General features: G+C 39.1%; 3 protein-coding genes across 3 annotated transcripts; all 3 read right to left on the reverse strand.

Annotated features, from left to right (window-relative positions):
* Window positions 1–292: 292 nt before the first annotated feature.
* Window positions 293–1,965, reverse strand: LOC112506241 (protoporphyrinogen oxidase 2, chloroplastic/mitochondrial). The gene has a single exon (XM_025110257.1). It carries the CDS (start codon window positions 1,963–1,965, stop codon window positions 478–480), a length of 1,488 nt encoding a protein of 495 aa, XP_024966025.1. The 3' UTR covers window positions 293–477.
* Window positions 1,966–8,679: 6,714 nt separating this feature from the next.
* LOC112506242 lies at window positions 8,680–10,875 on the reverse strand. Its single transcript, XM_025110258.1, has 3 exons — window positions 10,327–10,875; window positions 9,316–9,375; window positions 8,680–9,009 (listed from the first exon to the last, which is right to left on the reverse strand). The coding sequence occupies exons 1-3, from the start codon at window positions 10,873–10,875 to the stop codon at window positions 8,680–8,682; spliced, it is 939 nt and encodes a 312-aa protein (XP_024966026.1).
* A 1,293-nt stretch (window positions 10,876–12,168) lies between these two features.
* Window positions 12,169–14,274, reverse strand: LOC112506243. The gene has a single exon (XM_025110259.1). The coding sequence runs from the start codon at window positions 14,272–14,274 to the stop codon at window positions 12,358–12,360; it is 1,917 nt and encodes a 638-aa protein (XP_024966027.1). The 3' UTR covers window positions 12,169–12,357.
* Window positions 14,275–15,786: the final 1,512 nt, after the last annotated feature.

The raw sequence follows: 15,786 nt of genomic DNA on the forward strand, positions 1-15,786 counted from the left end.
TCGATAGTGAAACCCCCTCTATAGTTGAACCCCAGCCAATGAAACCCCTTGTCATTGAACCCCATTCAACCTGATGAAGTTTTGGTCCTTCTGAGATTCCGTTCACGTAGGCGATATCAAAGATGTAAACAAGGACGATGCTTGATTTTGGATCGAAGCAAGTCTCTTTTAGCCCGTCCCTTGTTATTGTCATTACAGATAATATCTCAATCTTTGTCATATTCATTCAATAACCCAGTAAGTAATCACTTATTGAATAAACGTCTAATAAACAGCTCCCAAACTTCACGTATACAAAAACCATCCACAATCATCTTTGATATATCGATGAAACTCAAAATTTACAATCCCTTTTTGTTTTTTATATAATATTTATGTACGTGAACTTTGTACTCTTAACCTCGAAAGAAGTTAAGAAGATATCACTAGACCAACGATCCTTTATAAATGTATTTTCATTAAGCACAAAGGAACTGCTTATGAAGCTTGAACCGAAGATCGATCTCTAAGTAAAGCCTCAGCAGCCTTCCTTCCCGATACCAAAGCCCCATCGAACGTAGCACTTGTTCGATAATCCCCACACACGTACAACCCTCGCTCGACCTTTGGGTTCTTCCTTAAATCCGTAGGGGGGCATTGGTTCGGTTGCGCAAATTTAACGCGATAAGTTCTAAGGTGGGTCCAGGACCCTACCACTTCTTTCCCGAACCAGCTACTAAGCTCCTCGACCACGTTCGACTTTAGGTCCTCATCAGATGCGTCCGCGTGCAACCCGATAAGGGAAACCGACACCAGGACTTTGCCGGGTGGGCCGTATGAAGGAGCCACATTCGTTGCGAAGAACATGTTGTTCACGATGCCATTACCTGATCCATTGATGAACAGCACTGGATCTTGGATCGGAACTTCGCTTCGATTGGCCGAGAAATACAAGCAGACGGTGCTTCGAATTGGCTTTTTTATCTGAGCAGGAAAACCATTTGATTTTCCCGCCAAAAGCTTAACGGCTTCGGGTTCTTCAACTGCAACTATCACTCCGTAATCAGCATTCAAGACCTCACCGTTATTCAATCTCACAGTGTAAGTTGATTCCGATTTTGATTCTGATTCTTGCTTGTCGATGGAAGCTACTGGTGTGTTGAGAATAATCGAATCGGAAGGCAATTTTGCCGCAAGTTGTTCAGGAATTGCAGAGATTCCTTTGGCCGGAAGAGTGTTGTCGCCGAGAGCTAAACACTTGAAGATGAAATCAAACAGCCTCGAAGTCGTTTCAAGGTCTCTGTCAAAAAAAATTCCACCGAAAAATGGTCTGAAGAATCTATCAACGATCGAATCAGAAAATCCGATTCGTTTGAGCAAATCACTGGTGGAGGTCTCTTCGGCGGAGAAAATTTGATCATCCGATTGAGTCAAAACCCTAATTCTAGTCAAAGCGATAAGAGATTTGTCAACGACTGTTCCGATTGGGTTCGTTAGTGATTGGATAGCGTCGGCCAGGTGGCGTAAGGGATCAGCCACGGTATGAAAGCCTCCGCCGTAGTAAACCTTAGCTCCGGAGTAGAATTTTCGAAGATCTAGGGATTCATAGTCGAGTATTTTTCGGGCTTCAGGGTAGCCGGTGATGAAGATCTGGAAGCCGCGGTCGAGGAGGAAACCATCGACATTGTCGGTGCGAACACGACCTCCGACGGCATCAGAAGCTTCAACAAGGAGGAATGGAATGTTATCGGAATGGAGACGTACAGCGGCGGCTAAGCCAGCTAGACCGGCGCCGACGACGATAACTCCGGTCTTGTTGAGGTTTGGTTGTAAAGTTGGTGATGGAGGAGTTGTTAGAGAAAGCTGAGCGGAAATTTTGATCGGAGATAGGGGTAGGTGGTGACGGCGGCGACGGTGGTGGAAGGTGTGGTGAGGAACGAAGGAGAGATTAGAGGAGGAAAGAAAAGAGTGAGCGGTGATTGCCATTGTGTCATCTTGATTGGGTGGCACATACGGTCTGAGTTTTGTTGAAGAGGCTTATCCAATCTCATTGGCTCATTACTCATTTATAACGTTTGGGATAATTTATAAAAACAATTTATTAATTTATTTTAGTATGGCACCGATCATAAACATTTTTGAATATTTGGATAAACAATTTATACCGGTGTCAAACCGGTAATAAGAAGTTTTTGAAGAAGTTAAACCCTTCTGACTTATAATAAGTTGGTAAGTGTTTTTGTAAAAAAAAAAATAAGTTGTTTTAAATAAGCAATCCCAAACACTCGCTAAGATGTGAGAACACTTCTAAACCTTCAAATTTTATGCAAATAAATTTAGCATGCCCAACTTGCTAGTCAAGAAGTTTAATCTCTTTTCGTCCAGTGGTTCAGTAAAGAAAGCAACAAGTTGGTAATCTGAATACCAAAATACATTTCAAATCTTCAATATGGTATTTGATATTAATAGGTTTGGTTCTAAAAAGATGTATTGGATTTGCTGTGATGATAATTATAATCTCTAAAGGACAATAGATAGGAACTCTCCGAAATAACAGTCCATAATCTTGTAGTTGAGTTTTCATCCAGATGATTTATGAATAATAACTTGTTGAAGCTACATATTCCACTTCTGCATACTACAGTTGAAGTTAAGACATAATTTTGCTTTTTTGAAGTCTAACTCACTAGCTTGTCACATAACATTGGATAACTTTCATAAATGCTTGTTTTGTCTAGTTTACATTCAGCATGATCTGCATCTATATATGTTATTAGCTCAAAACCAGAATCTTTAGGATACTAAAGCCCCAATGACGGTATGCCTTTAGTATGCCTAAGGATTCTTTTAACTGCAGCTATTTGAGATACTTTAGGATATACTTGATAACTATCACAAAAACATGTTGAAAACATGATATCTAGTCTATTTATAGTCAGATATAAGAGTGAACCCATCATACCTCTATAGGGTTTTTAACATCCATTTGTTTCCATGTGGATCAAAATCTAAGTTAATGTAAAGGCCATAGGTGATTAAATCATCTTAATATCTAATACATATAGATTACTTATGTCTATCATGCTTTTGCTTTTGTTGTGTTAAGGGCTTTGTTAGTGGATCAACAACATTGTTGTCAATGTGTACTTTGCAGATTCTCACATCACGTCTCTATATTATATCTTGGATGAGATGATATTTTCCAGGGATGTGTTTAGATTTCTGGTGAGAGCAGGGTTCTTTTGCTTAAGCAATGGGGCCAATGTTGTCACAATCCAACTATATTGAGTCCAGTGGCGGATCCAGGAAATTAATGAGGTGGGGGCACGTTAGATGGGACTTGGGGGCAAGCATATGGCCATATGGGACTAGGAGAAACCATGTAAGACGAGAGTAAAAATAGAAAGTTTAAACTAGTCAACAAACGTTTTTGGTCTTTGACTGGGGGCCTTTCCCCTCAGTCCTTAAGGGTGCGTTTGGTGCGCAGACAGGACAGGACAGGACAGGACGGGACAGGACAGGACAGGACAGCTGTTCAGCGTTTGGTAAGACAGGACAGGACAGGATAGAACTGGTTAAAATGACCAATTTACCCCCAGTGAGCTGTTTAGTGTTTTTTCACTACGAAATGCATTCTGGTAACACTGGTCCTACTACCACTACAGCCCTAATAATTCAACAACAACAACAACAACAACAACATTCAGCAATCATAATCAATGTAAACTCTCGAAATAAATCATAATACTTCATTAAAATCCCTAATAAGTACTTCAATTAATCAAGTTGTTGGCGAAATCGAGTACGAAACCACCATCAAAATATAATTCCTTACTTGCATGAAATAAGAAGAAAGATATTTGAAGAGTTTCTTCAAATTCGTGATGTAGTTGCTGTAAGAAGCAGCGGCGGCGGCCATCGGAAGAAGCAGCAGCGGCCATCGGGAGAAGCAGCGGCGGCGGCCATCGGAAGAAGCAGCAGCGGCCATGAGAAGCAGCGGCGGCGGCCATCGGGAGAAGCAGCGGCGGCGGCCATGGGAGAAGCAGCGGCGGCGGCCATCGGGAGAAGCAGCGGCGGCGGCCATCGGAAGTCGCCGTCACCGGACGCCGGTTAAGCGGTGGAAGCGATGGAGGAGAGGAGAGTGAAGGGGAAGAAGGAAGGTATGCGTATGAGGTTTTTGAGGGTAAAGTGGTAAAAAGTTTCTTGTTCTACTTAGTTCCATGGGTAAAGGGTGGACAACATTGTCCCACCCTTGTTCTAGTTTGTTCTAGTTAGTCCCACATAAAACCACACCAAACATAGGACAATTGTGTTCTGTCCTGTCCTGTCCCACCMTGTCCAACGTACCAAACGCACCCTAAGGGCTAGATCCGCCCTTGATATTGACCCATCACTACTTGGAACTACCCAAGCTGAGAAGTAAACTTCTTAATCCATACGGCTTCCTTAGCTACATTTGATGCTACAATGTACTATGCCTTTGTCATAGAATCTGCTAATGTGCTTTGTTTGGAATTCTTCCAATTCATGGCTATGTTATTCAAGCAAAACAGAAAACCTAATTGTGATCGAAAATCGTCCTTATCAATTTGGAAACATGGATTAGTCGAACTCTTTACAGTTAAGTATTCCTCCCTTTCGGATACCAAAAAGGTATTATTAGTATTTCTCAAATACTTTAGGATATTCTTGATGTTTATGTAGTGACTCTCACCCGAGTTGGACAAATATCTACTCATCATACTTAAAGCATACAATACATCCATCCTAAAACATATGATGGCATACATTATGGATCCAATTGCCAAAACATATAGAATCCTCTGCATGCACTCACATGCGGTAGGTGTTTTAGGACATCATGACTTAGAAAGTGTTAAGCATTGTGAAATAGGAATGAACCACTTCTTGCTCTATTCCATGTTGAATTATTTCAACACTTCGTCAATATATGTACTTTGATTTAGTCCAAGAAATTTCCTTGATCAATCTTAATAGATCCTAATGCCTAACATATAGGTTGTAATACCTTGATTTCTCCATTTCCACATTTTTATTAACATTGTAGAAGGGGTTGGACTATTTGTGGATTTCTAGTTTCTATAGGGGATCGATGTGTAAAATGGGGACCAATTAGTTAGAGGGAGCTCATTTCGTACGATTTCATCTTTGTGTAGTGTGTGAGGAGCAAACAATGGAGAAAAACCTCAACATACATGAAAAATGTTTTGAAAGTGGGGTTTTGGGTCCTTATAATAGTTTATTATGGTTAAAACCTTGTTAAAAGTGATTATGAACGGTTAGTTTGAGGTTAATTTACTATGGAAATCGGTGGATTTGAGTTTAAGCAAGCCAGGGCTAGAAATCACCCAACCCATGCACCACAGTGAGCTACGTGACCTGTGCCGTGAGTTGTGGTCACATGGGAAGTCGTGCAGAAGGGGGAACAGTAACTCCGTTGACGTATGTTATGACTTGAAGTTCAAGGCTTTTATTTAAGGGACTATTAGGAGGTTTATAATCGATAAATTTGGGGAATTAACATCTTATTCTTAAGGTCAATCAAGCGATAATTGGGTATTCGGTTTGATCTTCGAGTTGCATATTAGCATAAGCTTGGACCACAGGTGAGTTCTCTGTTCCATTTAATTCTCTTGCAAATGTAATGATTATATCGATCTTGATTTATGAAATGATCAACTATCATTGTACTCAGGTTGTTTTATAAATAGGAGACGATGTGAGGACACTAGTGGTGTTTTGGCATGTCTGTGTTTTTTTTTTTTTTTGAGGTCTTTAATTTTGTGTTCTCTGTTTTCTATACACAAAAAAAAAACTTTTTGTAGCATAGTCGGTCAAATTTACTATCTTTGGTAATTTGTCATTATTGATTATGTTATGGTTGACACATGAAGAAAAAAAACATGGGTTAAAGAAGAATCTTTGTAGAACTATTGTTTACCACAAAGTTTTTAGCAACATCTATCCCTTCCATGCTCGACTAAAGGTAACATTCCGTGAAATTTTTTTGTATTGCATTCCATTAGTTGTCAATTAACAAATCATGTTTTATATATTTTGTAAAAAGTGTTCGCCTCCGGGCAACGCCCGGTGTCACGCACTAGTTCCTACTATTTTGACGATGGTTATAAACTCATTTATAAACATAAATGATGAATGGTATCTGGTAACATTTCATCACTATCCAAGTAACTAGAAATATATGTAGATCTCCGATCTGCAATTTGTGATTTTTATCAGTGTTTATATTCACTCCCTTTCCCTTAGATGTTTGATTTGAACATGAAGGATGGGTGTTTCTACTTCAAAAGGATAGCACATTCTAAAGGGAGCTGCAAGTTGAAAAAAAGGCTTCCTACATCTCAATTTGAGCAATACTATAGAATTAAATAACAGATTCCACAAGAAGATAATCATCACTCCTTTTTGCTTAAAGATGGACAAAGAACTATCCAAATGAGCTTGTCATTGATGATCTAAATCACAGTGTATAGACAAGAAATGCTACATAGAGTAACTGCTTCTTTGTCAACTTCTTGTCCATCGTTGAACCTAAAAAGATTGATGAAGCTATAAAAGACCCAAGATGGATAAAAGTCGGTCAAGAAAAGCTCACAAAGTTTGAAAGAAACTTGGTCAAGTTCCATAAGGCAAGACCATGATAGGCACCAAATAGTTGTTCAGAATCAAAATGGACAAAAGTGGGTTTGTGGTGAGAAACAACGGAAGATTTGTGACTGGAGGGTATCTACAAGAGGAAGTCATAGACTATGATGAGACCTTTGCACCATTATCTAGACTTGAATCGATTCGTATCTTTCTGGCATATTTTATGCATAAATACTTCAAGGTCTTCCAAATGGAAGTGAACACTGCCTTTGTGAATGAATAACTTTATGAGGAAGTCTACATTTCGCAAGCTCCAGGATTTGAGGATCCTAAACATCTAGGGTATGTGTTCAAACTTGACAAGGCGTATCCTATATGAACTTATACAAGCATTTCAGGCCCGTTATGACACTGTATCACAATTCTTGATTGAAAGTGGTTGTCAAAGAAGTACAATTGGTAACAATTTATTTCTAAAAGGATATAAAGGTGAATATCGTTATGCAAATCTATGTGGATGCAATAGTATTTGGTTCTACAAATGTCAAATTATGTGAAAAGTTTTCAAAACTAATGCAGTGTAATCATGAGGCAGGTATGATGGAGAACTAATTCTTCAGGGTTTACAAGTAAAACAATCTTCAAATGACATATTAATGAGTCATGTTTAAATCAGAATAATCATAATACGATTTATCATCTAGGGGAACTTTTTCCACAAATGCCAACTCCGTGAAGCAACTAGCCTACAAACCCAACATTTTCTTTCATCCCTTCCCAATGATTATCTTTAATTTATTCAATTTATAGACTAAAACATTAGTGACATTTTTGTAATAATAGTAAAATGAACGTGTACTGTGTTGTGATGAACAATAGTGAACATGATAGAATTAGAAAAGATCAGGAACTTTTATTATGCACCGGTTTCAGTTCCTAAGAATCTCTCTTTCATCGTATTGAAACAAAAATCAATCATAATTTGTTTGTTCACTTATAAACGGCTTATTGTTTACCAATGGACATTTATATAAGTAACAGAAACCAGTAGTTACGAAAAACTAGTAGTTACGAAAATTGTTCACTAATGAATCTTTAATGGGTTATTTGTGTATTAATGTCTTTAGTTCACTAATGAACATTATTTGAACTGGGTTCACTAATGAACATATTCATCATTCAAAACAACATAAATGAAGAAATCATCAGAATCAATATGTTGAATGGTACTGTCTTCATTTTGATTATCCATCATTCAAATTAATTTGAATATAATCATTGAGAATTTTGAAAAGGATATATAAAAACAATCAATTATTTTTTTGTAACATCCAATCTGATACCATAAAGTAACTTACAAATGAAAATCATCTATATACTCTTAATCATTGACTCTAATATTTGAAATAATCATATGACTAAACAAAGATTCTAGTGGTCCAATGAGTCACCAAAGTAAACATTATTTTTTTGGTTAACAAAAGATCTGCAAGAATGAAATTACCTAATTCACTCTAAATGAACCTCTGGCATGTAGCCAAATCGGTAAAAGTAGACAGGTGAAGGGTTCGATCCCTCAAATAGTAAACTACTCATACCATATTATAAGTTTTTATAAAACTAAATTTTTATGTACTCCCGAGTCCCGAGTATTCATCGGTATACCCATTCTACCCATAAATATCGGTAAAATATAAGAAACACCCATGATTTCTTTTGTATTTAAAACTTGCATCAACTAATTTCGGTATATTTTGCCTGATCGAAAAGGCTTCTTGAGGTTCAATGTATGTGTGTTCTTCACACACAGCTAAGGTTAGCAACAGACTACAAACGAGCTAATTCTTAACTATCCACAACAATAATATTCTATTCACTTATACCCATTTTTCGAATTAGGTTCCAGTCTGTGCATGCACCCGAATACGCAGTTTTACTTGTAGACGTGCAGTTCTGTGAAAATGTGTGAACCAATTTGTTTGTTTATCTACAGCATTCCGAAAAAGACTACAAGAGTATGCATGTCTTTACCTGTCCTGAACCTGATGGTGTTCTTTGGAAACGCAAGGTCTACTCTGGGCAGATCTGACCGAACACTGGCAGTCTTTTTATTCTGCTGGGACCATAAACAGCCTTGGTTATGAGAGCCTCAACATCTTCCTTCGATGGGGTGTTATTGGTTGGTGCAGGAATCTCGATATCATCATCCAGAGGAGACCACTCGGTGCTTTTAAGGTTTACAGTGCTGGTGGCAGGTTCATCTAGTTTGATTGGTGAGATGGTCCGAGTAGTTGAAGTGGCGACTGTTTGAGATGGTGCTGCAGATGTTTCATGGTGAAGAAAATGGCACTTGGAGCCAAATGAACATGATCCTGAGACGTTATAATTCTTGCAAGGGGTCTATGCACATTTGGAATGAAAAAAACAGATAGATAGTTAGGTGCAGGGTATTATAATTCTTGCCTACTAGATTTTAGATGCAAGAGCTTCCACAAGTTGGGCTAACTGCAAAGCTTTTTGGCAAACTTATTGGCCACATAGGCTTGCAAAAAAGCCTCCTAAGAAAACCATTTTTTATTTGTGCAGTTACAAGCTAGGTTTTTCATGTGGGTCCCACTGTTTTTTGGGAAAAGCTTAATGGAAAAGCTATACCTTTGTGGATGCTCTCAAAGACGGATACAGCTAAAATTGTAGTTCAATTTTTACCTCTAGCGTGGTCCTGAAAGAAAATGGTGATGGGCGCAGCTCCTTGTTTCCGTGGGCAAACTGTACAAATGAAATGGTGATGTTATTGTGCTATATGATTCTATTTTCAAATTGCCACTAAAACGTTGGTTAACATGGTTTATTCGAAAAGGGAAGTCGCGAAAAATCACAGAAGACATAAGAGTAAAGTTTGCACTTTGACTTAAAGTCCAATGAAGTCGATCACCTAATCATAGAGCTGTATATACAGCTGTTTCATGGATCATTTAAGATTCAAAGTCGGGCATGAGTACAAAAAGAACAAAAAGGATCTGGAGGGGAACATTCCATTTCAAAGGCTCCGATGCAAATGGCTATCCTGTGGAGTAACAGTTGGCCTCAAAGACTTGGACTTTTTGTATGTTGAAATACTCTAATACACTGATGCACAGGCCCAAGAATGACTGATTTCAAGCTTTTTTATAGAACTTGTTTAGCGAAATCAGGGCATTGATTTGTATGGCTCACCTGATGCTACATTTAAAATTAAATCAGTTATGAAGTCCACCCAAATTTATAAACATAAAATTGATAAACTAGTGAATTAAGGATTACCAAGGCAAGTTAAAATATTTGTACTTTTTGATGGATTACAGTTACTTGAAACAGTATACTGTGTGATTGAGCATGCTAAAGGTTGATTAAGCAGCTCAAGTACATCCCATTTACATGTTCTTTCTTTAGCAAATGTAAATTTTAGAAAGAAAAATGCTTCAGATAGAATACATAATCACAAAGTTCAAATATTTTTTCCCAAGACACCCTGCATTTTCAGATTGCAGATTGAACATGAATAATGTGGTTCTATTGAAATACTTACTACCTAATTAAGCCAGGAAATATATTATTGAGATCCAAGACTTGAATGATTTTACTTTGATGTTGAAGATTATACTACCTGCTCATTAGTATTACCTTTTACTTATCACCTTTTTCCTGTTAGAAATTACCGTGCAGAGATAGAGGAAAAACCTGACATTTCAATCCATAGCGGCAGAAGCCAGAATTCTCCAAGTAAGACAGACAAAGGTCCATCTTATAGTCCTTACCACTGGAGGATGAAGAGACACCAGAATCTGTTAAAGACAATGACGACAAAGATCTACCTCTATCAACTGGTGGATTCTTCACAAGTACACCATCCATCACCAGAACATCTTCCTCCACCTTCACTGGAGTGTTGCTAAAAAGTAAAGGTGCCCTTGACTGACGTGGTGGCTCAAATCTTGATGAGCTTTCAGCACTCCGATGACTACTGCGGTGATACTTGTATCCAGCTGAAGGCAGATGATCCCCAGCAGACACGGGCGCCGTAAAAAGCGACCTAGCAGATTGCAAATATCTGAGGAATGGGGAATTCAAATCCTTTAAAACAGTAGTGTGGCCTTCAGGTGATGCATATGGATCTAGCATAGGACCTGTGTGATGATAGAAAGGATTTTGCGGTCCAAAGTTGTTTATAGATGACAGACTGCTGCGTTTAGGAACTTTTGAGTTGCTAATACCGTAGAGAGTATCCATCTGTAGCTAATTTTCAACAATCACAAATGCAGGTGTCAGTTTTTTTCAAAACAAACACGAATGATCAACAATTTCATGTATATGTATGCTCAAATCGTACTCGTAGATTATGAAACTATCAATTTATCACAAACTAAACTTGTAACCAAAAATTCGTTGCTGAACATGAAAATCAATAATTTTTACGCCTCAATAATGAAAGTATCAAATCGATACAAAAATTATGATGAACCGAACGTTTGAACTCCCGCCTAAATTTAAACTTGGAACGATCCTGCAAATACGCGATGAGAACATACTAGAACTCGATCGATTTGGTTTTGTCATATTTTGAAGCGTAAACTGCAATAGTAAAGTAAAATGAAGAGAAGTTAAGGAAAATTGAATTCAAATACCTGTGTAGATGATGCTTGGATGAAGATGTTCGGATCAGAGAAGCGTAGAGAGATGATGAAGTTGAAGGTAATGCGATGGAGTTGCAATGTGCGCATTAGGTGACCTCCTCCGCCATTGAAATGATCTCGAATATTGGCTCTGTAACCGAAGTCCGAAGACGACGGGAAGTGACGTGGAGTTTGTATTTGTATACATCTCCGAGTAGGCGAGGCGAGGCGAGCTCAAGAGTCCAAATACATGGTCTCGATTTACATTTATGCCCTTCAAATGTTTATGCTGTTCCAATAATACCCCTGATGTGATGTGGATGGACATTTTTGTGTGTATCACAAGTAGCAACAAAAAGAAGACGAGGTTTTAGAATGAGTTGATATAACACCTAAAACGACATAGTATACAATAATTTACCCGGTAAACGTTTGCCGTGATAAGAGTCATCGCCCTCAGTTACCTTAAATCAATATATTGAAAAATGATTTTAAACTCACAAAATCTAACAAGAAAATAGAGTTTTTGGTGTGGTTTGAGAGCAATAAAATTTAGTAAGAATGAATCTAACTGAAACTATCTTTTTAGTCGATAGCAGCATATGTTGTTTAGGGAAGTGCTTTGCATGAGTTTGAAGTCATGAAAGAGGCCATAAAATCGCCAACTTAACGAGGAAAGGTTGAATGAGTCGTGAATTGTGATGAAGGCAATCGTATGAATTAATGCTTGATTCGATACAAGAATTGTTTGTTAGATCGACCGATTAACCATGCTACAAAATAGAGGTGTGTGTTATAAGTATTTTTATGAAAGAAAAATGAAGGAAATTGAGAGGTTGATAGGCTTAGGATCGCCACGAAAGACCGAATAGTATGCATGTATATAAGTCATAACACCCAGCTTCTTTTAAGCTGATTCCAGCATATTACAATTTGAAATAAGTCATCCTGAGCACATAAATAAAATAAGCTCAGTAAAATACCACAATGCTTGCTTATCATACAACACGAATTAATTAAGGATTCAACCATTCAAGGCCTTTTATACACACATACAATTACTTCAACAAATCAAATACTTGCCTAAAAAATTCAAAATCTAATCAATGGTGGCATTCTTCAGGTTTCCTCCCAGCAACGACAGCAGCCCTCCGCCGTGGACCCGCCCTTCTGGAACCATAAACTCCATCCTCTTGCCGCCACTGCTTCCGTGATCACCACCGTCTCCTCCTTCCGAGCTCAACTGCATTGTAAACGATGATGAAAATGGTGACTTCATTGACGGAGGAACCAGCACCTGTGGCGGAATGAGGTGTTGCCGCCGCTTAGCCGGCTTCTCTAGCGACTCGATGGAATCCGAGATGATGCTGACACCGGATGAAGAATACGTGTTATCAAAGCTGCTAACAATGGTGGAACTCGGAGCCGGGACGAGCCCGTGGAAGAGTCCTGGTCCAATTCCGAAATTACCCTTCTTGTTTACATTCGCTTCACGTTCTTGAACCATGCTCGTATGAGCTGCACATAATCCGCTCTTCCCCCGAGCAAACTTCTCGCACGCCCCTTCACCTCCCCAATTGCACCGTTTTCCGCCGCCGTGAGCCTTACAAAAGTCCGTGCTACCTTGTGCGCTCTTGGTACAATTCTCGGTTTTGCACCGCTTTCCACCACCATGCTTCACGCAGCAATCGGTCCGGCCACGGGCGCTTTTGGTACAACCGGGGACGGAACACCTCTTGCCACCGCCATGAGCAACGCAGAAGTTGGTCCCTCCGTGCACACTTTTCGGGCAAATCCCGCCACCGTCGTAGAGGCACCGCTTTCCTCCGCCATGGGCTTTACAAAGTGGGGTGCTACCTTCAGCACCTTTGGTACAGCCAGCGAATACGCAACGTTTCCCACCACCATGAGCTTTGCAGTACATAGTGCTTCCCTGAGCCCCTTTATTACAGCCTTGGAACTGGCACCGCCGTCCGCCGCCATGAGAGATGCACAAACCAACCTGTCCTTCGGCACTACGTGTGCAACCGTCCACCTTACACCGCTTTCCACCACCGTGCTTGATACAAAGTCCTGATTTTCCCCTAGCGGCTTTACTGCACCCTGACGGATGCCCACACCGCCTCCCGCCACCATGTGCTATGCAATATTCTGTCCTACCTTCTGCACTTTTTGTGCAGCCTAGATGCTGGCACCGCCTCCCGCCGCCATGAGCCTTGCAGTATGCAGTTCTGCTCTCCGCACCTTTACTACACCCCGGTTTCTGGCATCTCTGCCCTCCACCATGGCCGATACAGAGACCTGTTGCTCCTCTAGCGCCTTTTGTGCACCCATCAAACTTGCATTTCTTAGAATTGCTCGTTTGGTGGTCGGATGTTGTTCCCATGGAGTAGTCTGAGATAGCCGAGGGTTCAGAGCTTAGCTGAGGGCCATGATTAGAGTTTTCCCCTGGCTCCAAAAGGTTGTGCATTTGCATCAAGCTTCTGGTTGTAGTACTCATTCTTGGGGCCAGAAGAAGGGATGGCATGTATCCACCTGATTTCTTTGCTGATGTAGAACCCTCATCAATAGGTATCTCAAACCTATTGCTAGCCTCAAAAGATCCTTTGTGAGAATGACATGATGGATTTGGATTTGGATTTGGAATTGGAATTGGATCGCTCATTGACATAAAAGAATGGTCAGAGAGACCAAGTTTGAGGACCGAATCACCCTCACACGACAACCCCATATTGGATCCAGGGGCTGGTTTTTTGCTTGAGTTGATTCCAGTGGAAAAATAATCATTAGAATATATACTCGGTGTTGGTCCCAATCCGAGGACCAGTCTGCAACCATCATCGGGTGCACTAGTTGTATTCTGTTCTCTTGGTTTTTCTCGGCTAATTTCATATCCACTAGATGTGTTTCCACCATAACCAAAGCAGTCCAAGCTTAATGTGGTATCACCAACGTGGTAAGTTTTATTCAGCTCAGCATTACAAGAAACAAGTGCAAGACCATTGTTGAGATCCATTTTTGGGTTACTATATACCATTTTGTGAATGAAAGGGGTTTGGCTAAGTTTTTTAGGGAAATTGTATCACATCTATAAAGATCTATATATCAAGATAAACAGAAATAGAGAAGTTTCCAATAGGCTAGCTCCACCACTCACAAAGCCAGACGTATCTGACCTGTCCATTCAGTTGTCGGTTGCCAACAAAGGTGTGCACCCTATCCTGTTATGCAGACGCCTCGGCTGGGAGGTATATCTGATAACATTTCTGGGATAAAAGCCAATTACAGGGTCGACAAAGATGGGGGTGCTGAGATTGGCAAACTCTCTATTCCTCCTAACTGACAAATCTTTAAGCTTCATTCACCTGCAATTAAAGGAACAGAAACACATAAACACCAAACGAAAGCTTTTCTCTTCTAGAGTTTACTTGCATTGTAAAGTTTTAGAAAACGAATTGAACCAAATTCACACAAAGGCACTGAATTAGATCAAATACGAGACAAATAAATATTTGGTGTATACATGAATTTGGACTACAAACATCTAATTATTCACTGATCTGCGGAGATAAACATGTCGTGCAAAAAATCAACCAAGGACACGTCTGAACTTGTAAACGCAAGCAATCATGTGTCGGTAGCAAATGTGTTTGATAAATTATTACATAGATCGTAGCATTTTATCAAAATATTAACATCAAAAAATCATTTTCTACCCAAAAAAAGGCATATGTAGTGTGCTGTATGGCATCTTGCTTGATGTTAACGGTTCAAAGAAAGTATCAAAGTAAATGAATGAACGGAAAATTACAGAACTCCAACACCATAGCATTGAATTATAATCTAGTTCAAGATTTGAGCTGATTTTGCTACAATTTTGATTTAAAGTCTCAAATTTAATGCTCACAAATCATCTTCTCGTTAGATTCAATTAAAACCTCAGCAAAACCCATAGCAACATCCCTATCCTCTCTCTTCTTCATGGTTTACAAACACAAAATCTCAAAATTCATCAATCTATTCTGAATCCCATAGAAATTAATGCTAAATCAATTAAATAAAAAGAAAAAAAAAACAACTGAAACGTTAAAACATATATTATATGGCCATATACAAACAATATACGGGCCAACAGTTCAGCATCAAGCACATGATGTTATCATGTAGATGATGACAAAATTTGTGGGGGCTAAAAGATGAACAAAGTCGATTTATCAAGCAACCACAAATTCGGGAGAAAAAACCAACCAAATAATAATAACACGAAAATCAGTTATCTCAGTCTCTAATCCTTTGATAAACTTTAACGAAAACCTAGCTAATTAACAAACTATTAACCAATATAAGGACCCCAAGTTCAAGGAAACAAATTACAAGAACAAAAATTAGGTAAACCCTAGGAGAATCAAAAATCAAATCGTAGAAGAAGATAAACAAGAAGTTATCATATGATCAGTAATGGAACTTGTTCTACTTCTACACCTGAGAAAATACATATATTACCATAATAAATGTATGGAATTGAAAA

The sequence above is a fragment of the Cynara cardunculus genome, assembly GCF_001531365.2.
Source record: "Cynara cardunculus var. scolymus isolate 2C chromosome LG 2, CcrdV1, whole genome shotgun sequence".
Classification (NCBI taxonomy): domain Eukaryota; kingdom Viridiplantae; phylum Streptophyta; class Magnoliopsida; order Asterales; family Asteraceae; genus Cynara; species Cynara cardunculus.